The sequence below is a fragment of the Haliotis rubra genome, unplaced genomic scaffold (assembly GCF_003918875.1).
Source record: "Haliotis rubra isolate DU_JTF1 unplaced genomic scaffold, ASM391887v1 Scf524, whole genome shotgun sequence".
Taxonomy (NCBI): Eukaryota; Metazoa; Mollusca; class Gastropoda; order Lepetellida; family Haliotidae; genus Haliotis; species Haliotis rubra.
In genome coordinates this window covers 661,235-688,785 of record NW_025767218.1, presented here as the reverse complement: position 1 = coordinate 688,785, position 27,551 = coordinate 661,235, and the positions used below count along the sequence as shown (strand labels likewise).

At 40.1% G+C, this 27,551-nt stretch overlaps 1 protein-coding gene across 3 annotated transcripts in view; it reads left to right on the top strand.

The window, feature by feature from the left end:
• Positions 1 to 27,551, top strand: part of LOC124252788 (growth hormone-regulated TBC protein 1-A-like) — a 33,931-nt gene extending 6,380 nt beyond the window's left edge. Inside the window, exons 2-10 of one of the 3 annotated variants that reach the window (XM_046686444.1) lie at positions 9,800 to 9,954; positions 12,118 to 12,164; positions 12,642 to 12,759; positions 17,150 to 17,277; positions 18,012 to 18,108; positions 19,604 to 19,667; positions 20,112 to 20,220; positions 21,715 to 21,900; positions 26,729 to 27,551. In XM_046686444.1, coding sequence (XP_046542400.1) covers positions 9,800 to 9,954; positions 12,118 to 12,164; positions 12,642 to 12,759; positions 17,150 to 17,277; positions 18,012 to 18,108; positions 19,604 to 19,667; positions 20,112 to 20,220; positions 21,715 to 21,900; positions 26,729 to 26,809 — 985 coding nt within the window. In that variant the 3' untranslated portion in view covers positions 26,810 to 27,551. Of the gene's footprint in view, positions 1 to 9,799; positions 9,955 to 12,117; positions 12,165 to 12,641; positions 12,760 to 17,149; positions 17,278 to 18,011; positions 18,109 to 19,603; positions 19,668 to 20,111; positions 20,221 to 20,769; positions 20,956 to 21,714; positions 21,901 to 26,728 lie in introns of all 3 variants that reach the window. The other 2 variants (XM_046686443.1, XM_046686445.1) reach the window with 2 other exon arrangements.

Genomic DNA, 27,551 nt, shown 5'->3' with positions numbered 1-27,551 from the left:
GTAGTAGACTAGTGTAAAACTGTAGTAGACTTAGTGTAGTACTGTAGTAGTCTTATAGTGTAATACTGTAGTAATCTAGTGAAGTACTGTAGTAGCCTAGTGTAAAACTGTAGTAGTCTAGTGTAAAACTGTAGTAGACTAGTGTAGTATTGTAGTAGTCTTATAGTGTAATACTGTAGTAATCTAGTGAAGTACTGTAGTAGCCTAGTGTAAAACTGTAGTAGTCTAGTGTAAAACTGTAGTAGACTAGTGTAGTATTGTAGTAGTCTTATAGTGTAATACTGTAGTAATCTAGTGAAGTACTGTAGTAGCCTAGTGTAAAACTGTAGTAGACTAGTGTAGTACTGTAGTAGTCTTATAGTGTAATACTGTAGTAATCTAGTGAAGTACTGTAGTAGCCTAGTGTAAAACTGTAGTAGTCTAGTGTAAAACTGTAGTAGCCTAGTGTAATACTGTAGTAGATCTAGTGTAAGTACTGTAGTAGACTATAGTGTAAAACTGTAGTAGTCTAGTGTACTGTAGTAGACTGTAGTAGTAGTAGTCCTAGTGTAAAACTGTAGTAGCCTAGTGTAAAACTGTAGTAGTCTAGTGTAATACTGTAGTAGACTGAGTGTAGTACTGTAGTAGTCTTATAGTGTAATACTGTAGTAATCTAGTGATGTACTGTAGTAGCCTAGTGTAAAACTGTAGTAGACTAGTGTAGTACTGTAGTAGTCCTATAGTGTAATACTGTAGTAATCTAGTGAAGTACTGTAGTAGACTAGTGTAATACTATAGTAGCCTAGTGTAAAACTGTAGTAGTCTAATGTTATACTGTAGTAGACTAGTGTAATACTGTAGTAATCTAGTGTTATACTGTCACTAAGTAGTCTGCAGTCAAATGCTCCAACTGTTTTAAGAATGTTTCACTGCCTGGTCTCAACCTGTCCCTTGTAAAATCAATTACTGATGGCAAAGATTAGTAACTTCACCATGGAAACGAATAAATGGTTTTGCATAATGCATGTGCAATCATGGTCAGGAAGTTTCACAAAGAATTCTATATAGGTCACTTGATATGTTGCGGTGGGTCAGGAGATTCTAGAAGGGTCGATTAGTGTCGAGAAAGGCAGTGATGTTAAAGCAGTGATGGCAGTGATGTTAAGGCAGTGATGTTAAAGCAGTGATGGCAGTGATGTTAAAGCAGTGATGGCAGTGATGTTAAAGCAGTGATGGCAGTGATGTTAAAGCAGTGATGGCAGTGATGTTAAAGATGTTAAAGCAGTGATGGCAGTGATGTTAAGGCAGTGATGTTAAAGCAGTGATGGCAGTGATGTTAAAGCAGTGATGTTAAAGCATGGCAGATGTTAAAGCAGTGATGTTAAAGCAAGCAGTGATGGCAGTGATGTTAAAGCAGTGATGGCAGTGATGTTAAAAGCAGTGAAAGCAGTGATGCAGTGATGTGATGTTAAGGCAGTGATGTTAAAGCAGTGATGGCAGTGATGTTAAGGCAGTGATGTTAAAGCAGTGATGGCAGTGATGTTAAAAGCAGTGATGGCAGTGATGTTAAAGGCAGTGATGTTAAAGCAGTGATGGCAGTGATGTTAAAGCAGTGATGTTAAAGCAGTGATGGCAGTGATGTTAAAGCAGTGATGGCAGTGATGTTAAAGCAGTGATGGCAGTGATGTTAAAGCAGTGATGGCAGTGATGTTAAAGCAGTGATGGCAGTGATGTTAAAGCAGTGATGTTAAAGCAGTGATGGCAGTGATGTTAAAGCAGTGATGGCAGTGATGTTAAAGCAGTGATGGCAGTGATGTTAAAGCAGTGATGGCAGTGATGCAGTGATGCAGTGATGTTAAAGCAGTGATGGCAGTGATGTTATGTTGTTAAAGCAGTGATGGCAGTGATGTTAAAGCAGTGATGGCAGTGATGTTAAAGCAGTGATGGCAGTGATGTTAAAGCAGTGATGGCAGTGATGTTAAAGCAGTGATGGCAGTGATGTTAAAGCAGTGATGGCAGTGATGTTAAAGCAGTGATGGCAGTGATGTTAAAAGCAGTGATGGCAGTGATGTAAAAGCAGTGATGGCAGTGATGTTAAAGCAGTGATGGCAGTGATGTTAAGGCAGTGATGTTAAAGCAGTGATGGCAGTGATGTTAAAGCAGTGATGGCAGTGATGTTAAAGCAGTGAAGGCAGTGATGTTAAAGCAGTGATGGCAGTGATGTTAAAGCAGTGATGGCAGTGATGTTAAAGCAGAGATGGCAGTGATGTTAAGGATGTATATATACCTGCAGTGGTGTTAAATTATATACAAGGCAGAGATTAAAGATGTATGTGAATGTAGATCCTCAATGACTCATAAATGATCTGAAAATAATGAGTTTTGTTACTATTGACACAACAGATCACAATGAAGGCTTGTGGTACTTCCATTTGAAGTTTAAATTCTCCCTGATGTCCATGGTATGCCTCACGATATACCTGTTTGTGTAGTCTGTCTTCCATACCCTAAAATAATTAATTAAATAGGAGTCTATGCAAGTCTAGAATGATTTGACATGTTTACATATATTTCCTTATCCTGACTCATGATCTTTTGCTTATAGAATCCTACGGATTGGTGGTGGGTCAAGCCACTTCCTGGATTCAATAGCTGTCCATATATACGTCCTCCCCCATGGGAACTGCGTAACAACATTTCCTAGATCCTATTCTTCCAACTTCCGTTGTAACTCGGGAGGACCACCATCTTGTCTTACTTCTCTCTCAGACAAGTGAATCTTGTAGATTCATGTGGCTTAATAGATACTAGTATCTTCTTTTTACTAGTTATCTATAACACCCCATAGATTATGATAAGATCTTTATCATAAATGAGTTGCGACCCCTTAGGAGGTAGTGGTTGGCAAACACTGTATCTGACTTCCAGAAGCAGCCCTCCATAATCGATGATATAGAGCAGTTTCCATGCAGAGCCAGTGTTGACACCAGTGCTCTGACTTCGTGTGGGTTGGAAGCTCTTGGAGGTTCTAATCCTGCTGCTTTGTAGGCTCTTAATATAACGGCTCTCATCAAAAACGATATTGTCGTTCTTGAGACTTCCACTGCTGTCTCCGTCGACAAGGGGATGAATAGGTGCTTGAATTTTCTTTGCCTTGTTTTAGTCTTTTGAAGATATATCTTCAAAGGCTCTGACAGGACACAAGGATAAGTCCTGGGTGTCCTCTGGTCCGAGGATCGTAGATAGCGCTGGCACATGGAACTGTCTATCTGGTTGACCAGGTAGTTGATTCTTTGCAATAAAGTCCCATCTAAGTCCTAGATGTACTGCAGCACGGTGCCCCGTGTCAAATCTAGTTCGTCCAAAGTCCAGCGCATGTATCTCAGACATATGAGCTGCCGTGGCTAGGGCAAGCAGGAACAGAGTTTTCTGTGTGAGTAGCTCGAAGGTAGTTTGTTCTAGAGGTTCGGAGGCATCGCTCATGAGATGACGTAGAATTACATTCAGATCCCAGGCTGGTGCTCTGAATTTCTTTTGCTGGTCCTCCAGTTTAAAAGATCGCAGCAGAGCTAGTAATTCTGGTACTTCGTCAATTTGATGCCTGACTTCATAGTGATGACTGTACTGATGGCTGCCAGATATGTGGATAATGTCGAACCTTTCAGATGTCTTGTATATCTAAGGTGACATAGATATTCCGCCACTTGAGGATGAGACCTCATCCCTTCTGCCTTACATATCGCTCAAATTTCTGCCATTTGTCGTCATACAAATTGCGAGTAGATCTGCGTAACCCTAGCGTTACTGCTTTCGCTGCTCTGGTGGAGCATCCTCTTTTCTTCAAACAGGTTTTGATACGGTCCACACGTGTAGCTGGAACAGTGTAGGGTTCCTGTGGACTTGTTTGGTGTGCGGATGTCTGAGTAGGTTCGACCATTCTGGTAGTTTGAGGGTTGGACTTCCGAGATCTTCTATTAGGTCTAGGAACCAGACTCTCGCTGGTCAATAGGTCGCGACCAAGTCAGTTGTAGCGCCTGTGTCTGTTTGATCTTCAACAGCACTTTCGGTAGTAAGATCAGAGGTGGAAACGCGTATGCGTTTAGTCCTTCCCATGATATGCTCAGTGCATCTGTTGCCCAGGCTTGGGGATCTGGCACTGGTGAGACAAACGTCTGTAGTTGTTTGTTGAACCTCGTGGCGAACAGGTCTATGCAAGGGGATCCTATTTCCCTTGTGATGAGCTGGAATGTTTCTGGATGGAGCATCCATTCCGTGGGTGACGGATGAAGTGCTCGGGAAAGAACGTCTGCTAGTACGTTCTTGGCTCCCGGTATGTGACACGCCTTTAACCAGATGTTTGCATCCTCTGTGATGTTGAACAACTGGAATGTGAGCTGAAGTAGGCTTGGCGATCTTGTTGATCCTTGCCGATTTATGGAAAATGACACTGTAGAGTTGTCCGTGTGGACCATCAGCATTCTGTTGATCAGCGAGCTCGACCATAGTTGTACGGCGTTGATCACAGCTTTCATTTCCAGCAGATTGATGTGAAGATGCTGTTCTGTTCATTCCCTGATGCAGCTTGGTTGTTGAGATGCGCACCCCATCCCTGTAGCAATGCATCTACATAAAGATGCGTGTCGAAGGCCGGCTCTTGTAAATAGGTCCCTCCGCAGACATTCGACCTGTGAGTCCACCAAAATAGGTACGTTTTGAGATTGTCTGGTAGCGAGATAGGGTTGACGCTGTCCAGATGTTTTGCCAGGAATTGTTGCAACGAACGTAGTTGTAACCTTCCTGTACGAGTCAAGTCCTGTGCTGAAGTTAGTAGACCGAGTAGACATTGCCTGGTTTCGTAGTGTTAACAGAGAGATGACTGCTTGAGGAGTCATGGCTTGTATCTTGACCCAACGATCTTCTGGGATCACAATTCGATTCTGTGTTGTGATAATCTTATCCCCAGAAATTGAAGATCTTGTTTTGGTTCCAACTCGGACTTCATCAGGTTCACTAGCCATCCTAGTTGCGTGAGCAACTTGATTGTTAAGTTCAGCTGAGTTGATCTGCTTGTTGATGCGTCTAGATTGCATTGTCTAGGCAGAATGCACTGCAAAGTCTCCGCTGATGCATCAGTGGGCTTCGTTACACATGTAAATAGTCCCGGGGCCAAGGAAATTCCAAAGGAAAAATACCCTTCATTTCTGCAACAGGCAAGCAAGGGACGTAACTCTAACTTGACATTGCGCGACTCACAGAGATGGGTATCACTACCATTTCTTTCTTCTTGTGCGCTTCTCATCCTCGAGATAGGCTTCAGCGATGACAATAACCTTGTCCAGAATGGCAATTTGCAGTGATGATACATCGTTCTTCCCCTTATATACGCAGATGATCTGTGTTGATCAGCATACATCGAAGCGTTGCCTATTTATAGCAAGACTGGTTCCAGTGTAGTATCGAAGAAGACAGGTACACATACAGGCTTTTATCAGCGAAAAATTCCAAGATAAACATCGTTTATCCTGCTGCCACATCTATTAGATTCCCATGATGATAACAGGCCGTAGCTGTATGCTGTTTTCAAGGCTGCAGATGAAGTATTCCCCCGTACAACGGGTTTGTTTACAAGTCAGTAACCTTGCTGGCGCTTGTTCTGTCAGTAAGAGGCGTTGTCTGTCCTGGACCAATCAGCTTCAAGCATGACGTCACCTAGGCCTCCATAAAATCTGGTGCAATAGTTGGTTGAGTAAAAGCACGTGCTCATATAAACCTCTTGAATAAGGGTTGCTCCAAGTGTAAAATATTGTTCTGTGATATTAATCACGTATTCCCAATGTGGATAATATAAGCCAGCATGACGAAGGAGGCTGTCGAGACGTATGTCTGTATGGATCTTGAAGAATACTGATGTTGAATCTAGGTGATAGGATATAGATTCCTAATCCCCACACTGAGTGACGAGTGTTAATAATATCATCTGTATGTCCGTCCAAGGATTCTTGAAGGCGTTAACCTTAAGCCCTTTACGAAGGTCGCCTTGAGGTTCTCCAGTACTTGAGATATCAGCTTCATAGGTGATATCATATTGGAGTCGAAGTCATCAGCATATATGCAGTATGTCTCTATTGGGTTGGAGTGAGTGAGTGAACGACAATATCAGCAGGCCATCTGCTACCCAGGATAAGACCTCAGCATCCGTGTAGATAAAGGGATTCCCCTCATCAAGTAGGTTGTCGTCCGAAACTGAACCTACTACAGGTGTAAGGTTCGTGCAGGCTGTAGGGTTGTGCAGGCTGTCAGCTGTAGAGATCGCACATGTTGTTGATCTTTTATTGTTGAGTTATAAGTGCTGACAAAACCATCCGTTTTCATTCTGACTGCAGATTCTTGAATGTTTTAATCATTGCTTCGTTTTTATTCAGCCGTATGTTAATAGAGTCGACGTCATCATCCTGCCTGTTGATCCAAGGGTTCGCGAACCCTATAGACGTCCGAACCTTGTAGATGTCTGCGTTGCTGATATCTGCTTGTTGATGTGTTCGCGAAACCCTAGCGTTCGCGAACCTTGTAGATGCCTGTGTTGCTAATATCGTCTGTTGATCTGAGGGTAAACGAACCCTGTAGATGTCTGCGTTGCCTCTTCTCGAAACTTCCTGTTTGATCTAGATCTGGAACGGCTGGCTCTTGGGTATGGATTCCTAGGCGTTCTCGAACGTTGAGGGTTCGCAGACGAAGTTGTCGTAGAGTTAGTAGCCTACGCGAACCTTCCATCTTGTTCTATGATGACAGAGTCGTCCGAATGTGATGACCTTCTTGAATGTACACGTTCGCCAACGTTGTCTGCAGATGTAGATCTGTGAGGCGTATTAGGTTCGTGTTGGTCTGAGGGTTTGCGAACGTTGTCAGTTGATGAGAGGTTCTGTCGTGCCTTCGCTTCCTCATCAAAGCATCGTTCCATCATGGCCATCATATGAGTAGTAAATTGCCTCATAAAGTCGCCTGGATCGAAGTTCTGCGTTGACTGGAACTGATTCGGCATTGATGAAGCATTCGCAAAGGCTGACTTGTTGTGTGCTTCAACTTCACTGCATTGAGAAGTTGGTGGTTGGTCGTTAAACAGCTGGCCCGCTGTTGTAGTTGCAGGAGACGATCTAGTAGTTGTGGAGGTCGACAGCGTCGCCGATCTAGTAGGTACTTCCGGCAGCAGTAACGGTGGTTCATCAAACACGTCTGCCTCGTGTGGTAGGATGATCTCCTCATTAAACGACCTCTGATGAGTTGACTTGCTAGGTCGTGTTGATTTCGATGTTGACCTAGTTATAGATGCCCTTTTCTGCTTTGTGGATGAAGCAGTAGTCTTTTTCTTACTCTGAGAGGGCGTCTCTGTCGTAGCAGACCTCTTTTTCGACCTGTAACAGACGACTGCCCCTGCAACGTACTCAACATAGCACCAGAATTATGTATTTCTGCAGTAGTAAACAACCTACAGTTACTGGCTTGATCTCCAGGTTTATCAACCGTGACTTGCGATGACTTCCTCAACCGCTCCATGGCACGTCTATAGATATAAGACAATTATTGGATAAATTGCAAATTTGATAACCACTGCAATATATACAATGTGAGGTGGAAGAACATGGCTTAATGCACGATGGACATTGGGGGTGAGGATCAGCCACTGATAGCCGGTGCCTGCAAACAATGCAAGATTTCATTAAATGTAAACAATTTACATTACGATGAAAATGTGTCACAAATTACAATAATTTCTTCAAAATTAATACAATTAATACATGATAGTTATAGCCAAATACCATACACAGCGTAAATTTGATAAATAGGATCTAAATATAAAGGATATCTGCCGTATATGGGACTCCAGCTCTCGTTGAACCATCCGCTTGGGCGAAAAGGGAGAGAGTGACAAAGGCTGGTCACATGACTGTTTGCGTGGGGAAAGGGAGGTAACTCGTGGGTGAGTGTATTTTTACGTCCGCTTCGGGAACTACAAAGGATTCAAGTGTTCCACTACCATTTGCAAGGGAAAGGGAGATAAGCAAAAGAACATGAGTCAGGATAAGGAAAAATCATGTTTTACAGTGAGTGAGTGAGTTTAGTTTTACACTATGTAGCGGTGGTCTGTAAATAATCAAGTCTGGACCAGACAGTGATCAACAGCATGGGCATCGATCTACACATTTGGGATACTCTTACATATGTCAACAAAGTCAGTCAGTCTGACCACCAGATCCTGTTAGTCGCCTCTTACGACAAGCATAGGTTACTGAAGACCAATTCTTACTAGTGCTGGTATTGACATACAACCTGCGATACGATCTATCACGATACTACAATTTTTGTCACAACGATATATTGCCAAAGTATTGTGCACTGAAGCTGCGATACGATACGAATCCCGATAAAAGGGTGGCGATACGATATGTATCACGTTACTAAAACCTTTAATTCAAACACCAACAATAAAACACCTTAAGATCAAAACAAAAACAATGTTTAAATAAAAGAAACTTTAATTTGAAAAAAGTCACATAAAGCACTTTTTAAAACCAAGTACAAAATAAATAAAACATAATACTGTTATAAACAGAAAAAATTGGGCTTTTAGTAGCCAGAAATCCAAATGTCTTCCAAACAGTAGCTTTAAGAACAGCCGGGGCTTCCACGAACAAAACATTACCATCCACCATTTTGACTGGCGCAGGGAGTTGAAGGCAGTGCTTCATCAACTTTCGGTTTTTAATTTCAGTGCATTTACATGTTTATTCTATTATAAACATAACTTGTATACAGTTTCTCGGTAATTTCAAGTAAATATAAGTGATGATTAACAGCAGCTAGTGTTTTAAAGTATTTCGTCAAAGTCAGCCATTGTTGTTCATTCGGAAACGAGCTTATTAAGTTTATACAGTGACTTTGTTAATGTCATCCTTGATAATCTCTAGGGTATACTTTCCGATAAATCTTCACTATATCCTGGATACATCTACGGCTCAAGCCGATGATTTTATTACCTCCCTTGGTTGGCTTTTTAACCAATCAGGTGTCTACGCTGGGAAGTTGAGCGTACCAATCACAACTCACTTTTGCCTTTTAAATTATCTAACCATTAAACTTGACAACACAATAATATATTGTTGCAGAGGTACTCTGAAAGAGGTAGAAGGAGTTCTTGCACATATGTTTTTATGGTTTCAGACCTGTCAATTTGTCTGTATGTTTTCCCCAAAATCTGAGTCAAATCTGCGAACATACTTTTGCGGCTGCGACTGCTATCTTTGTTGGCACTGGCAAGCTCGGTTGTAACAGCAGCTTATCTGATTGGCTACTGTGAGAATGTGGAGCCAGCAAATGGAGGTAATAAAATCATCAGGCTGAGCCATAGATGCATCCAGGGTATAGTGGAGATTTATCGGAGCATATACCCTGGAGATTATCGAGGATGTGTGAATGTTGATAACATGTGATCGCTATGTCTGACACAGTTCTTGAAGACAAGAATTTCCGCGAAAACGTTTACTTATGAAGGGAAAAAAAGTATGTATATCTTTTAAAGTATGTCTTTAATCTTGACAGATATCGAGATTCGGCAATATTCCAAGTTGAACATTGCTGTATTGTGGCCATTTTGAATTATCATATCGGGATATGCGACAATGTAAAACTTTGTATCGATTCACTATATCACCGGCCCATGGACCTATGCATCAATGCGTAACGATGAATCGTCTCACCACTAATTCTTACCCGGATCTTCATGGGTCTATTAAGTAAGGACCTTGGTTTACTTTTTGTGTTTCAGCAAAGTTGACGGCTATGGGTTTCAGCGACCAGAAGACTTCGACTTTAAGTCATATGAGGATTTCATGGCTTCCTACCTGTCAGTGCTGGCTCGCCGGGCGCAGAGATGGAAAAACACTGTCGGCGATCAGTCGACACTTTCAAAATCTAGAAAAAGTTAGTGTTTTTGTCAAATACTGGAATTAAACACATACCAATTCAATACTGCTATAGTTTTACAAATAACAACTGTTACAGTTCTGTGAGATGTGATGTGTATTCAACTGATAGCAGAACCAATACAGAGTGAGTGAATTATATTGCTTAACGACGCATCCGTATTGTTGCAGCTATTTGCAGCAAGACCAATATATACTAGGCAGCAAAAGAAATGTCAGTTAGGAATTTTCCTTCGCAGAAACAGATACCTGTAAACTCATGTAATGTTTTGATTGTATATTATTGACAACATCTCAAACTTTACCTGAGCAAAGACATTACTTCCCAAACTGAGAATGGAACCCAGGAAATGGTCTCAAAAACGCAACCTGATCATCGGAGATGGTACGGTGTTCTCCATGTTTTTCATGCAACTCATGCTGCACGTGCTGTTCACAAGCACCAGCCCTATAAAATGCACCCCCAAACCTGGTTGAAACATTCACATTACAACGTCCTCAGGATGCTGCGACAGCTCAGAGGAACCAGGCGCTAGGAAGACTTGAAGCTGGCCACACTGCACAAGCCGTTGCCAATCACTTCCAGGTCAACGTTCAGACCATCTACAGGCTGGGCTACCAACACCACAAAAGATCGCCCCTGTACTGGCAGACCAAGCGTGACCACAAGACGACAAGCCCACCATGTTGTGCGACAGCATGTACAGAATCCCTTCATGCAGGCATCCGAAACAGCACGCCAGACAGTTGAAACACACGTAAGACCAATCAGTACTGATACAGTACGCTGACGTCTTAACGGGAACCTCCAGCGGGAACCTCCATTGTGCCGTAGACCTTACCGTGGACCTATCCTCACCCCTCGTCATCGGCGTGAATGTCTACAGTTTGCCCTACAACACCAAAACTGGCAATACAGGCAATGGAGAACTGTTCTGTTCACAGATGATAGTCGGTGCTGCGTATCAACTGCAGATGGCAGAACAAGAATATGGTGACGACGTAGCCAGCGTTACTCAGACCAATGTGTTATGGAAAGAGACTCATGGGGAGGTGCAAGCATCATGGTATGGGGTGGAAGAGGCCTGAACCAGAGTGTGGGTCCTGTGGTGTTCCAGAACCTTGGTCCAGGGAGAGGAGGCGGCATCACAGCGGTGCGCTACATCGACCAAGCTCTCAGACCCCACGTCACACCACATTTCGCACGTCACCGGAACAACATTTTCCAACATGAAAACGCCCGGGCCCATACTGCCAGAGCTGCATGGGATTTCCTACAGCAGAACGGTGTCAACAGTTTGCAGTGGCCAGCCCTTAGTCCTGATTTAAACCCAATTGGACATCTTTGGGATGAAATTCCGACAAGACTGAATAATGTCATACCAAGGCCAAACACAGCCGATTTATTGCGCCAGGCCTTTCTCAGAGTGTAGTTCCAGGTGCCAATGGCCTTCGTCAAGCGATTGGAGCACTTCATGCATAGATGCTGTGCTGCAATTATTGCCGCTCGTGGTGGTCACACTAGATACTGAAGTCAAGAGTCTGAATGGACTGCAAACGTTCACGTAATGTCTTGAAATTGTGCTGAGTTATTCATTGATGAGTCAAGATATTGTACACAAAAAAAATTCTTGATCTGCTTATTATGTCCATTTCTGTAATTATTTGATTACAGTGCCTATCTAATTTTGAATTCGTACTGACATTTCTTTTTGCTGCTGAGTATAGAAGAAGTAATTTTAATTCTCATATTAGCATTACTGCATTGAATGAAAAGTTAAACTTCAATGTTGAAATACCTCAGAGTTAGGAAAACCAAAAACTTATCAAGGATTCCTGAATGCCTGTGGCAGGAAATTTGGGGAAATTTTTTTTTCAGAAAAAACATTTTAAAATCCATGAATAGTCAGTCAAGGAATCCTGGATTTTCTTAGAAACTTAACTAACTCATGAAATTAATTAGGACATACATGTTACAATTTAGTTGGTCTGCTCACACAGAATTATCAGCAATTCCATCCTAAGTTCTTTTGGCAGCAATTTTTCAGATATTTTAGAAAAATATCAACTTGACAGAATCGAATCACTTTCCCTTCTTACTTGTCCATGCTGAAAGTTTGGTATAGATATCTGTTCATTTGATAATATATTTTCTTTTCAGTTAAAAGGTTTTGCAGGAAAGGAGTACCCTCAGATATAAGAGCTGATGTAAGTTGTTTTTAAAATTTCATTCATCTAAAAAAACATTAGAGTCTCATGTCTCTCAGAAAATTATTTAATAGTGCATACTATGTTTAAGAATGTTTAAACCTTAATATTATTCACTGTTTAAACCTTAATAATATTTAGGATTACACCTTCTCAGTAATTAAAAGTGCACAGTTAGACTACCGGTCGTCAGACTTCCATTTTTGTGGAAACCGAGGTGGCTGAGTGGGTTAAACTGCTGACCGTGTGTGCTGCTGATTAGGTGCCTCACTCTTAGACTGTCGGTTCAAATCCTGGATGGGACTCAACCCCAAAAGTACTGGAATGTATACTTGACTGAGTATAACGCTGATGCATATGTTGCATTTGACGAAAAAGACAAAAGGTACTGCGTATTTACATACATTTGTGCCTTTTGTCTGCATATTTCTCCGTCATGTAAAACCCTGTTTCACATATTTGTTGCCATGGAAACAGGTATGGATGGTTGTGAGTGGTGCTGAGCAAAGAAGAAAGGAAGACCCAGAACTGTACCAGCGCCTTGTTGAAAACCAGCTCGACGACACGCACCCCGTCCAGTGTTCCATCAACCTAGGTACGTGACTTGTTGTGCTTACATTCGGCATCGCTGCAGTCTGCACACAAGTATGTTATATGTTTGTTGGATTTTCAGATTAAATTTATCCCCATAATTAATTCCTGAATTACTTACAGGGTTGACCCGTGAAGATCCGGGTTAGAATTGGTCTTCAGTAACCCATGCTTGTCGTAAGAGATGAATAATGGGATCGGGGGGTCAGGCTTGCCGACTTTGATGACACTTGTCATTGTATCCCAATTTCATAGATCAATGCTTAAAATCTTCTCAAGTACAGCGTTAAACCCCATTTCACCTCACCACCTCATTTTCTCCATTCAGAACTGCCTGTTTACATTCAGTATTGTGATACAAAAGTTTTATGCTGCTTAGACTAAGGCTTAGTCTCTGAATATATATAATTTTGATAGTAACAAACAAGCCCATTTAAATTGAAAAGGAGCCCTAGGGAGACCAGAGATTCAGAACCTGGGGAAATCTAGACTTGCTTTGTTTAGGGCTTTAGCACTACAGGGAAGGCTAGGCTGTAGGGAAAATAATGTGGTTCAGGGACTGTGAGACAGACTATATGCTGCTCTGTATGTTTAACTGAGACTTAAAGGCCTCCAAGCTGATTGGTTGATCAGAAAGAAGCAGTTGCAACTGATGTGTGTAACTTGTCAGATCAGACCTGTGAAGATCTGGTTAACAACTGGTTAACAACTGGTCTTCAGGAACCCATGCTTGTCGTAAGAGGCGACTAACGGGATCGGGGGGTCAGGCTCGCTGACTTGGATGACACTTGTCATTGTATCCCAAATGCGTAGAAACAATGCTCATGCTGTTGATCACTGGATTGCCTGGTCCAGACTTGATTATTTACCAGCCACCACCATATAGCTGGAATATTGCTGAGTGCGGCTTTCGCGAAGACCGAGGTAAACAACAAACAAATCAAACCAAACTAACATTGTTAGTTAACTGACAGCTCTCTTTGTTTGTGAACCATGCGTTTCTGTGTGTGATGTCACACTTTTAGTTCATGGCTGATTCAATTGTAAACCAGACCAATAAAGTACACTGAGTTTAAAAAACTAATTGCCAGCCTGTTTAGATTGCAATAAAGAATGCAATAAATAACACATGAATGTAGGATTGTTGTTTTCATTCCCACCAACTAACATGTAAGGTGCATTTCTTGTGTTTAAATGTACACACCCAAAGAATGTTGATAAAATATGTTGAAAATGAAGATAATATTTGTCTGTACTCTTCCTAAGCCTAAAGTGGAAGAATGTTATAAATTTGAGAATAGATTAATAGAGTGAGGTTATAACTAGCCCTGATATGAATCGAACTGTATCCTTCATGAATTAGAATAGTTGTTTGTGGTCACTTGAATAAATTATTTGTCAATCGGTTTCAGAGAGTATTCTTTACTTGGAACTAGGTTTCTGTTTATCTAAGTAAGATATGCGAAATAAGATGTATCCACGCCATGCTGTAGCGCAACTTATGTCAGTGACTGAGAGAGTTTAGTTTTACACTGCTTTTATATCACGTCAGGGGACACCAGAAATGAGCTTCAGAAATTGTACCCAGTGGTACTTTATCCTGTCTATGTTTATTTCAGTACTTAATAAGGCCACTTTATCCTGTCATTAGGATATAAGCAGCATTGTTCGTGATGTATTGCTTTTTCTAAGTACAGAGATGGTAATGTTCCACTGATCCGCGGATTTCCGCCTATTTTATTTCAAATTGATCACTTCTGTGAATCGTCTAAACCCGTCATTCGATGACACAATATTAAGTTTTCTGCTGAAAGTAGATTTTCCTGTTGCCATCCCTGAAAATAGAAAATATCACTTAAAAGTTTCAACTTACGTGACATGTTCCTTATTTTAATTCCTAAATATTAACCATAAAATATTCATGAATAAATATTCATATTCTTTACTTTATATTCGTACAACATATCATATTCAACTCATAATGTATTCGTTGCAGTCAGCTATAACATTTATCATCACATATGTTTATGGAATAGAAACATGTAGATAAATATTAGTTCTTAATGACCGAAGGGTCAGTAGGTTTGTAGTTGGTGACCTGTGTTGAAAGTAGTCCATGTGTACAGCCACAGATCAGACCACAGCCATTGTTCACCAGGTTGTAAATACTTGCTGTCAGAGAGTCGACAGTCTCGGTCCCCTTGAACAAGGCATGCTCAGACACACAAATACACCCTATGATCAACGTCTCTGCCTTTACTGCCACTCTGTCGGCCAAAACTATGTTGAAGTCGAGCTCCATGTCCTACTTATCCGTGGTAAATATTCTGACATAAGAAACAAGTGTTTCAACATCCCATCAGACTCAGCCTCCAACAATTGAAACCTTTGTGCATTTAATTACCTGTAACAACATTAATTATATAAAACTAAGAAGTAAACCCACCGCTATGAAATGATTAATCTTGAATTTCACTCGTCACCCAATATTCAGCATGTTTGCATTATGTTTGTGAGTGAGTGAGGAGTTTAGTTTTACGCCACTTTTAGCAGTATTCCAGCAATATCACGGCGGGGAATACCAGAAATGGGCTTCACACATTGTACCCATTTGGGGAATCAGTTTGGGGTCTTCGGCGTGACGAGCAAATGCTTTAACCACTAGGCTACCCCCCACCCAGCATTATGGCCTACATTATTGAAATAAAATGTCTGTCTGTCTAACAGGCAACATTAGCCACTTGGGTTAAAACTAACATTGCTCTAGTCCAGAGTTACACCCATTCACAAATGTTAAATGTTAAATCTCATTGTTAATTTGGGGTTGCCAGCGTTTGTACTAAGTCCTTCAAGTCTTTCTCTCAGACTCCTGTAGGGGTGGGTATTGCAGAGAATTTTTATATTGCGATATATTGCGCTATGCGAAAACATATATTGTGATATGTATTGCAATATATTGAAAGAAGTTTTTTCAACAAAAAAAACTACTTATACTTGAGTTAATGCTTGATTTATAAACCAAAACAAAACAAAATCATCATGTTTGATTAAGCTTTAATAAAAACTTTTAATCCTGACAAAATAAAAATGTAAATAATATTTGGCACAAATGAAACAAGGCAATATCTGAAGATTTCCGAGTGTTACGAAGTTTTCCGAATGCATGTAAAAATACCGGTTTTCGATCAGCGTATCGCAATACGTATCGTTTTCATGTCTGAACCGGTAAATACCGGTAAACTGGTTATATTGCGCAGCCGTAGACTCCTGTCACAAGAACATTACAGGGATCGAAATTGTGATTAATTTGTGTGCAATGGCTCGGAGAATATTGAAATGGCACAGATGGAATATTTTCAGTTTGCCCTGACGGCATGACTAAAATTAGAAAAATAATGCCATTTTTCATTTAGTAGAAAATGGGATGAATCTGACCAACTCAAATTTTTCAAAATCTACTTTTGCAGCCTATCAAGCTGTCTATCGGTGACACTCTATCTCATACTCTTAACATAGGCATGGCTGTTTTGATTGCCAGTGCACTGACAGGAAATCATGTTCTGGATGATAGTTCGTGGGTAAGTTTTATGGATTCAGGACAAAGGAAGCTGAACACTCCTTGCAGCCATGATAGTGTACAGGAAAATCCTGTTAGCAAGTTTACATGATGTTTACTGATTATCAAACAATAAAGTGAAATGGCAAAATTGTTCTGAAGTTTTAATTCTAACTGGATCCCCAAAAGGTGATGGGAACCTTTAAAAAAATTACATTTCTATCCCACCGGTGTCAGTCCATGTTTCTATTGACTGGTTTGTTTCGGGTTTATGTCCACTTTAGCAAAAGGGGGCGGTGGGGTAGCCAAGTGGTTAAAGCGCCGCTCGTCATGCTGAATACCAGGGTTCGAATCCCCACATGGGTACAATGTGTGAAGCCCATTTTTGGTGTCCCCCGCTGTGATATTGCTGGAATATTGCTAAAAGCGGCGTAAAACCATACTCACTCACTCACTTTAGCAAAATTGTAAATCCATCTCCGCTGATGGCTACTTTCATGTAATTTTCATTGTGGCTGCGCAACAGCATTGGCAGCCATGTTTTCTAAGCTGTGTTGTGCTGTTTGGGCGAAAACCTTTGTGGGTTCAAATCTCAGTGTGACCTAAATATATGTGTCTAGGTTTGTCAGCACCATTTATACCCATGAGTTTTGCCAGAGTGTTGATGTTTTAGATATAGATCAATCCAGGTATTGCAAGATCACATGCCATTATGTAACCGAAATCGTGTTGAGAACACAGCTCACTACTCAATATGCCGAGTCGCTCTGTCATGAAGGCAGTTACTGATTCTGAGCTGCTTGGCAGATTTGTGTAGAGTTATACTTCTCTGTTGTAGATATACATCGAACATTCCCAGAAAACATCCATTTTGCTGACACCGAGGATGCCCATGGTCTGCGGAAACCCCTGTGTCGAGTCTTGTCGGCTTTAGCCAAGAATAACACCAAAGTCGGATACTGTCAGGTAGAAATCTGATCATCTTAGTCTTTCATCATCATCGTCATTGTCATCAGCATCATAACCACCACCACCACCATCATCATTCTTTTCATCATCAGCATCACCCCACCGTCATCATCATTATCATGAAAAAATATCATAATTATAATCATAATATTAATAAGAATGTGTTTCATCTGAATATCAGTATGTTAAATGAGATATCATCCTTGAGAGGTAGTTGAAAGATCACTGACTGTGATGCATAAAACAACATGCAGTCACTGTAGATACTGTTTTGAACTTAGACATTTCCTTTTCTTGTACACATATATATATTTCTACTACCTTGGGTCCTGTCTATTTGGAGAAAAATGAATAATAAATAGCCAAATTAAAACAATTCTCCGTACCTAATTGTTGAAAGCACTGCATCCTTACTTTTGCATACTTTGAAAGATTAGAAAAGTGTTGGTGCATTGCAAAACTGTGAGCTACCAATCAGCCTTTTCGGTAATTTTTGGTCATCTCAAAAACAGTATTTTTTAAATCTTTAATCCTTGCACAGACACGAGGGCCTGTGTGTGCAGTATTCAATATTTGATTTTATGGTCAAGGCGTTTGACGTGATGAGCGATAGCTACCCCACCACCATAATGAAAAATATATTTATAAACATATTTGAGATCTACAATATGAACTTTCATGGTAACTAGATCTGTGCTGTGTATATTATGCTAGTTTTCGGTTTTCAACAGGGTCTGAATTTCATAGTGGGCCTCCTGCTTCTTATTGTGAAGGATGAAGACAAGGTGTTCTGGTTGATGGACACACTCATCAACAATATATTACCAGGTGAGATACAGCATACTACCAGGTGATATATAGTATACTACCAGGTGAGATACGGCACACTACTACGTGAGATATGGTACACTACTAGGCCAGATACGGTACACTACTAGGTGAGATACGGTACACTACTAGGTGAGATACGGTACACTACCAGGTGAGATATGGTACACTACCAGGTGAGATACAGTACACTACCAGGTGAGATATGGTACACTACTAGGTGAGATACAGTACACTACTAGGTGAGATATGGTACACTACCAGGTGAGATATGGTACACTACTAGGTGAGATACGGTACACTACTAGGTGAGATATGGTACACTACCAGGTGAGATATGGTACACTACTAGGTGAGATACGGTACACTACTAGGTGAGATACGGTACACTACCAGGTGAGATACTGGTACACTACTAGGTGAGATATGGTACACTACTAGGTGAGATACGGTACACTACTAGGTGAGATACACGGTACACTACCAGGTGAGATACTAGGTGAGTACACTACTAGGTGAGGTAACGGGTACACTACCAGGTGAGATAATGGGCTACTACCAGGTGAGATACACTACCAGGTGAGACTACTAGGTGAGATACACACCAGTAGGTGAGATATGGATACAGCACACTACCAGGTGAGATACAGTACACTACCAGGTGAGATATGGTACACTACCAGGTGAGATACAGTACACTACCAGGTGAGATATGGTACACTACCAGGTGAGATACGGTACACTACCAGGTGAGATACGGTACACTACCAGGTGAGATACGGTACACTACCAGGTGAGATATGGTACACTACTAGGTGAGATATTGTACACTACTAGGTGAGATACGGTACACTACCAGGTGAGATACAGATACACTACCAGGTGAGATACGGTACACTACTAGGTGAGGTATGGTACACTACCAGGTGAGATACGGGACACTACTAGGTGAGATATGGTACACCACTAGGTGAGATATGGTACACTACTAAGTGAGATATGGTACACTACTAGGTGAGATACGGTACACTACTAGGTGAGATATGGTACACTACCAGGTGAGATATGGTACACTACTAGGTGAGATATGGTACACCACTAGGTGAGATATGGTACACTACTAGGTGAGATATTGTACACTACCAGGTGAGATAAGGTACACTACCAGGTGAGATACGGTACACTTCCAGGTGAGATAAAGTACACTACTAAGATGGGATACAGCACACTATTAGGTGAGATACAGCATACTATCTGGGGAGATACGGTACACTACCAGGTGAAATACACTAATTCTATTTCACGGATACAACCAAGTATGAGATAATATACTTCCAGGTGAGATATACTTTACTATACCAGGTGAGAAATATAAACTTTCAAACAATATGTTATCAAATCCGAATTGGAACATAAAACATTTAATCAACTCCATGTTACCAGTTCTAGAAATATAGAGGTAATATATATATATTGATATGTTTTTGTATTCCAGCTTACTATTACCCTGACATGCTGGCCCTACAAGCAGAACAAGAACTTGTTGGGGAGGTGATCAAGTATGTACCTGTCTTATTACTGACCCCACATGGGTAGAATGTGCGAACCCCATTTCTGGTGTGCTCATGAGTAATATTGCTGGAGTATTGCTGCAAGCAGCATAAAACCATACCACACGTCATCGTATCCCAATTGTGTACATTGATGCTCATGCTGTTGATCACTGGATTGTCTGGTCTAGACTCGATTATTTGGAATATCCCAGGGTGCGACGTTAAGCTATACCTAAAAACAACCACAAAGCAATATGAATGTAAGATCAATACAGGTCAAAATTAATTATGTTTTAGAAACAATTTGACGTTACTTATTACAAGGAATCCGCCGTGATGTTGCTGGAATATTGCTAAAAGCGGCGTAAAACCAAATTCAGTCAGTCAGTATTACATGGAATATTGCTGAGTGCGGAGTTAAACAACCAACCAACCAACTGCGTGTTGCAGGTGGAAGCTGCCGGAGGTGGCGGCTCACATGGAGACTCTCGGGGTACAGTGGTGTCTGGTCGGCATGAAGTGGTTCATCTGTCTGTTTGCAGACGTCATGCCTGTCGAGGTGAGGACAGGCACACTCTACTGCAGATTAGACACTGTCATAGATTTCAGTCTGAGAAAACTAAGTGTTGAATTTAGTTGTCTTGCTTTAATTGTTGTGAATGTGTTCATATTGTGATTTCTGAGAGAATGTTTTCCAATTGTGATATTTAGGTGAATGTGTTCATTTTGCAATTTTTGAATGCATGTGTTTTGGGTGAATGTGTTAAAAATGGGATTTTAGTGAGTGTGTTCCTACTGTTTGTTTAAGGTGAATTTGTTCATGTTGTGTTTTCAAAAAAAATGAATAAATGTGTTCATATTGGGGTTTTTTGGTGAATTTGTGATTTCTGAGAGAATGTTTTCTATTGTGATCTTTAAGTTAATGAACAATATTGTGATTTTTGAGTGATTTTGTTGATGTCATGCTGTAGACATTAAGTTAATACTGTAGTGACTAGACAGGTGCTTGACTGGTATGTAGCACACCGATTCAGCAGTGACCTTGGGATGATTCCTTGAATCCATCGATGTCTGTTCCAGTTCACCAGGTCTGTCTTCTGTTTTGCAGACCGTCTTGCGAATCTGGGACTGCTTGTTCTATGAAGGCACAAAAATTTTGCATCGTGTGGCCTTGACCTTAGTTATAGCTAACAAAGAGAAGATTCTGGCCACCAAGACATTTCCCGAGGCTGTAGACCTGTTTCGAATGATCGTATCCACACCTCACATACAAGACTGCCACAAATTTATGAAGGTGAGTGGACCTTCTTACAGACGTCAATTTGTGTGAATTTGGAGATTTGAATTGTGGGACTTCAGAATTAGAGAGTCGAAATACATTACAGGGCCAGACATGTATTACATGGGCAGACACACGTTACAGGTACCAACACATTACAGGATCAGTCAGAAAACATTACATGGCCAGACACATTTTTGAGGTCCCAAGACATTACAGGGCCAGACAAATCCAACAGATTAGACACTGTCATAGATTTCAGTCTGAGAAAACTAAGTGTTGAATTTGAGTTGTCTCGCTTTAATTGTTGTGAATGTGTTCATATTGTGATTTCTGAGAGAATGTTTTCCAATTGTGATATTTAGGTGAATGTGTTCATTTTGCAATTTTTGAATGCATGTGTTTTGGGTGAATGTGTTAAAAATGGGATTTTAGTGAGTGTGTTCATACTGTTAGTTTAAGGTGAATTTGTTCATGTTGTGTTTTTAAAAAAAATGAATAAATGTGTTCATATTGTGTATTTTGGGTGAATTTGTGATTATTGAGAGAATGTTTTCTATTGTGATCTTTAAGTTAATGAACAATATTGTGATTTTTGAGTGATTTTGTTGATGTCATGCTGTAGACATTAAGTTAATACTGCAGTGACTAGACAGGTGCTTGACTGGTATGTAGCCCTGAAGTCGGCACACCGATACAGCAGTGACCTTGGGATGATTCCTTGAATCCATCGATGTCTGTTCCAGTTCACCAGGTCTGTCTTCTGTTTTGCAGACCGTCTTGCGAATCTGGGACTGCTTGTTCTATGAGGGCACAAAAATTTTGCATCGTGTGGACTTGACCTTAGTTATAGCTAACAAAGAGAAGATTCTGGCCACCAAGACATTTCCCGAGGCTGTAGACCTGTTTCGAACGATCGTATCCACACCACACATACAAGACTGCCACAAATTTATGAAGGTGAGTGGACCTTCTTTTGGACAGACGTCAATTTGTGTGAATTTGGAGATTTGAATTGTGGGACTTCAGAATTAGAGAGTCGAAATACATTACAGGGCCAGACATGTATTACATGGGCAGACACACGTTACAGGTACCAACACATTACAGGATCAGTCAGAAAACATTACATGGCCACACACATTTTTGAGGTCCCAAGACATTACAGGGCCAGACAAATCCAACAGACTACATGGTCAGACACATGTTACAGAATCCTACAGATTACATGGTCAGACACATGTTACAGTATCCAACAGATTACATGGTCAGACACATGTTACAGTATCCAACAAATTACATGGTCAGACACATGTTACAGAATCCAACAGATTACATGGTCAAACACATGGTACAGAATCCAACACATTACATGGTCAGACACATGTTACAGAATCCAACAGATTACATGGTCAAACACATGGTACAGAATCCAACAAATTACATGGTCTGACACATGTTACAGAATCCAACAGATTACATGGTCAAACACATGGTACAGAATCCAACAGATTACATGGTCAGACACATGTTACAGTATCTAACAGATTACATGGTCAGACACATGTTACAGTATCCAACAAATTACATGGTCAGACACATGTTACAGTATCCAACAGATTACATGGTCAGACACATGTTACAGTATCCAACACATTACATGGTCAGACACATGTTACAGAATCCAACAGATTACATGGTCAAACACATGTTACAGAATCCAACAAATTACATGGTCTGACACATGTTACAGAATCCAACAGATTACATGGTCAAACATATGGTACAGAATCTAACAGATTACATGGTCAGACACATGTTACATAATCCAACAGATTACATGGTCAAACACATGGTACAGAATCCAACAGATTACATGGTCTGACACATGTTACAGATTCCAACAGATTACATGGTCAGACACATGTTACAGAATCCAACAGATTACATGGTCAAACACATGGTACAGAATCTAACAGATGACATGGTCAGACACATGTTCCAGAATCCAACACATTACATGGTCAAACACATGTTACAGAATCTAACAGATTACATGGTCAGACACATGTTCCAGATTCCAACACATTACATGGTCAGACACATGTTACAGAATCTAACAGATTACATGGTCAAACACATGTTCCAGAATCCAACACATTACATGGTCAGACACATGTTCCAGAATCCAACAGATTACATGGTCAAACACATGGTACAGAATCTAACAGATTACATGGTCAGACACATGTTCCAGAATCCAACAGATTACATGGTCAAACACATGGTACAGAATCCAACAGATTACATGGTCAGACACATGTTACAGAATCCAACAGATTACATGGTCAGACACATGTTACAGAATCCAACAGATTACATGGTCAGACACGTGTTACAGATTCCAACACATTACATGGTCAAACGCATGGTACAGAATCCAACAGATTACATGGTCAGACACATGTTACAGTATCCAACAGATTACATGGTCAGACACATGTTACAGTATCCAACAAATTACATGGTCAGACACATGTTACAGAATCCAACAGATTACATGGTCAAACACATGGTACAGAATCCAACACATTACATGGTCAGACACATGTTACAGAATCCAACAGATTACATGGTCAAACACATGGTACAGAATCCAACAAATTACATGGTCTGACACATGTTACAGAATCCAACAGATTACATGGTCAAACACATGGTACAGAATCCAACAGATTACATGGTCAGACACATGTTACAGTATCTAACAGATTACATGGTTAGACACATGTTACAGTATCCAACAAATTACATGGTCAGACACATGTTACAGTATCCAACAGATTACATGGTCAGACACATGTTACAGTATCCAACACATTACATGGTCAGACACATGTTACAGAATCCAACAGATTACATGGTCAAACACATGTTACAGAATCCAACAAATTACATGGTCTGACACATGTTACAGAATCCAACAGATTACATGGTCAAATATATGGTACAGAATCTAACAGATTACATGGTCAGACACATGTTACATAATCCAACAGATTACATGGTCAAACACATGGTACAGAATCCAACAGATTACATGGTCTGACACATGTTACAGAATCCAACAGATTACATGGTCAGACACATGGTACAGAATCCAACAGATTACATGGTCTGACACATGTTACAGATTCCAACAGATTACATGGTCAGACACATGTTACAGAATCCAACAGATTACATGGTCAAACACATGGTACAGAATCTAACAGATTACATGGTCAGACACATGTTCCAGAATCCAACACATTACATGGTCAAACACATGTTACAGAATCTAACAGATTACATGGTCAGACACATGTTCCAGATTCCAACACATTACATGGTCAGACACATGTTACAGAATCTAACAGATTACATGGTCAAACACATGTTCCAGAATCTAACACATTACATGGTCAGACACATGTTCCAGAATCCAACAGATTACATGGTCAAACACATGGTACAGAATCTAACAGATTACATGGTCAGACACATGTTCCAGAATCCAACAGATTACATGGTCAAACACATGGTACAGAATCCAACAGATTACATGGTCAGACACATGTTACAGAATCCAACAGATTACATGGTCAGACACATGTTACAGAATCCAACAGATTACATGGTCAGACACGTGTTACAGATTCCAACACATTACATGGTCAGCATGGTACAGAATCCAACAGATTACATGGTCAGACACATGTTACAGAATCCAACAGATTACATGGTCAGACACATGTTACAGATTCCAACACATTACATGGTCAGACACATGTTACAGATTCCAACACATTACATGGTCAAACACATGGTACAGAATCCAAGATTACATGGTCAAACACATGGTACAGAATCCAGCAGATTACATGGTCAGACACATGTTACAGAATCCAACAGATTACATGGTCAGACATGTTACAGATTCCAACACATTACATGGTCAGACACATGTTACAGATTCCAACACATTACATGGTCAAACACATATACAGAATCCAACAGATTGCATGGTCAGACACATGGTACAGAATCCAACAGATTACATGGTCAGACACATGTTACAGAATCCAACAGATTACATGGTCAGACACATGTTACAGATTCCAACACATTACATGGTCATCACACGTTATAAGAATCTAACAGATTACATGGTCAGACATCATTATTACAGATTCCAACAGATTACATGGTCAGACACATGGTACAGAATCCAACAAATTACATGGTCTGACACATGTTACAGATTCCAACAGATTACATGGTCAGACACATATTTACAGAATCCAACAGATTACATGGTCAAACACATGGTACAGAATCTAACAGATTACATGGTCAGACACATGTTCCAGAATCCAACACATTACATGGTCAAACACATGTTACAGAATCTAACAGATTACATGGTCAGACACATGTTCCAGATTCCAACACATTACATGGTCAGACACATGTTACAGAATCTAACAGATTACATGGTCAAACACATGTTCCAGAATCTAACACATTACATGGTCAGACACATGTTCCAGAATCCAACAGATTACATGGTCAAACACATGGTACAGAATCTAACAGATTACATGGTCAGACACATGTTCCAGAATCCAACAGATTACATGGTCAAACACATGGTACAGAATCCAACAGATTACATGGTCAGACACATGTTACAGAATCCAACAGATTACATGGTCAGACACATGTTACAGAATCCAACAGATTACATGGTCAGACACGTGTTACAGATTCCAACACATTACATGGTCAAACGCATGGTACAGAATCCAACAGATTACATGGTCAGACACATGTTACAGAATCCAACAGATTACATGGTCAGACACATGTTACAGATTCCAACACATTACATGGTCAGACACATGTTACAGATTCCAACACATTACATGGTCAGACACATGTTACAGAATCCAAGATTACATGGTCAAACACATGGTACAGAATCCAGCAGATTACATGGTCAGACACATGTTACAGAATCCAACAGATTACATGGTCAGACACATGTTACAGATTCCAACACATTACATGGTCAGACACATGTTACAGATTCCAACACATTACATGGTCAAACACATGGTACAGAATCCAACAGATTACATGGTCAGACACATGGTACAGAATCCAACAGATTACATGGTCAGACACATGTTACAGAATCCAACAGATTACATGGTCAGACACATGTTACAGATTCCAACACATTACATGGTCAGACACATGTTACAGAATCTAACAGATTACATGGTCAGACACATGTTACAGATTCCAACAGATTACATGGTCAGACACGTGTTACAGAATCCAACACATTACATGATCAGATACATATTACAGATTCCAACACATATTACTGGGCCTGAAACACATCATAATGTATCAACTTTTACTGTCATTTTTTATACTGTCATTAAGTGATGAGTTCACAGAGTTAACAAATTTTCTGATATGCTTAAATGTAGCAAAGGATACAAGACTGAATAAATAATAGTTTGCAATATAAAACCTAACATGTTGGGGGGTCCAGGAAATTTTATTTGTTTACAAATATTACTGTGGTTCTTTGTTTTAGAAAATATTTGTTAAAGGCAAGCAATACATTCTCAGTTAACATATTATTTTTGGCAAGGAACTTAGCTTTGTTTATATCCCTATTCATGTATGACCTTTCTGTCAAAGTTTAGATGAAACATGTTTTATTTTTCAGAGTATTTTTGAACTGACAGGATCATTTCCCCGCTCAAAGCTAGACCAAATGAGAGAAGAGTGTCGGAACAAAGTCAAGTGAAGAAATCGTTTTGTTCTTGACTGGAGCAGAAAATGTGCAATACGACCAAATTCCAATCATTAATTTAAATATGTCATAGACTATTTTACATGTGATAATAGCTATTTTACTGAAGAGAATATAATTTTGATCATATGTATCCAATATTATGTACATTAAGCTATGAAATTTTAATCTTAAAGATTAAAATTTGATGTGTTGTCCAACTGGTAACATATAATTAGTCATGATGAAAACAGTACCGGTATTTGTTTTATGGAACACACATGTGATGGAATGGAATGTGAAAGAATATATTTTGCCCATTGAAATATGGAGGTGAACATTAACATGCTAATGATATTAAAAGATTTTCTAACGGTATTTTTCATAGAGAATGTATGTAGGCAGAAGCAAATTGATTATATATTTATTGGAAACATTCTAGTGATTTCCAAAGAGGTTGTAGTTTTTTTGCACTGGTAAACTTATGATCACCATATTTTTTAAAATTTTAATTTTATGATGAATTTATCACCTTAGTAGACCCTTTCATCATATCACTTCAGACGAAAACATGAAATGTAACAATAATCAATCGGTTGTGTTATTTTTTAGCTAATTTCGCTTTGAGTTGTTTGAAAGGGGCTTGTGGTTTCTTTGGAGCATAACATTGTAAAGGCCATGTGTTGCCTACTTTTGATGATATAGTTGTAATTTCCTTAGGAGTTTGGGGCGGTGGGGTAGTCTAGTGGTTAAAGCG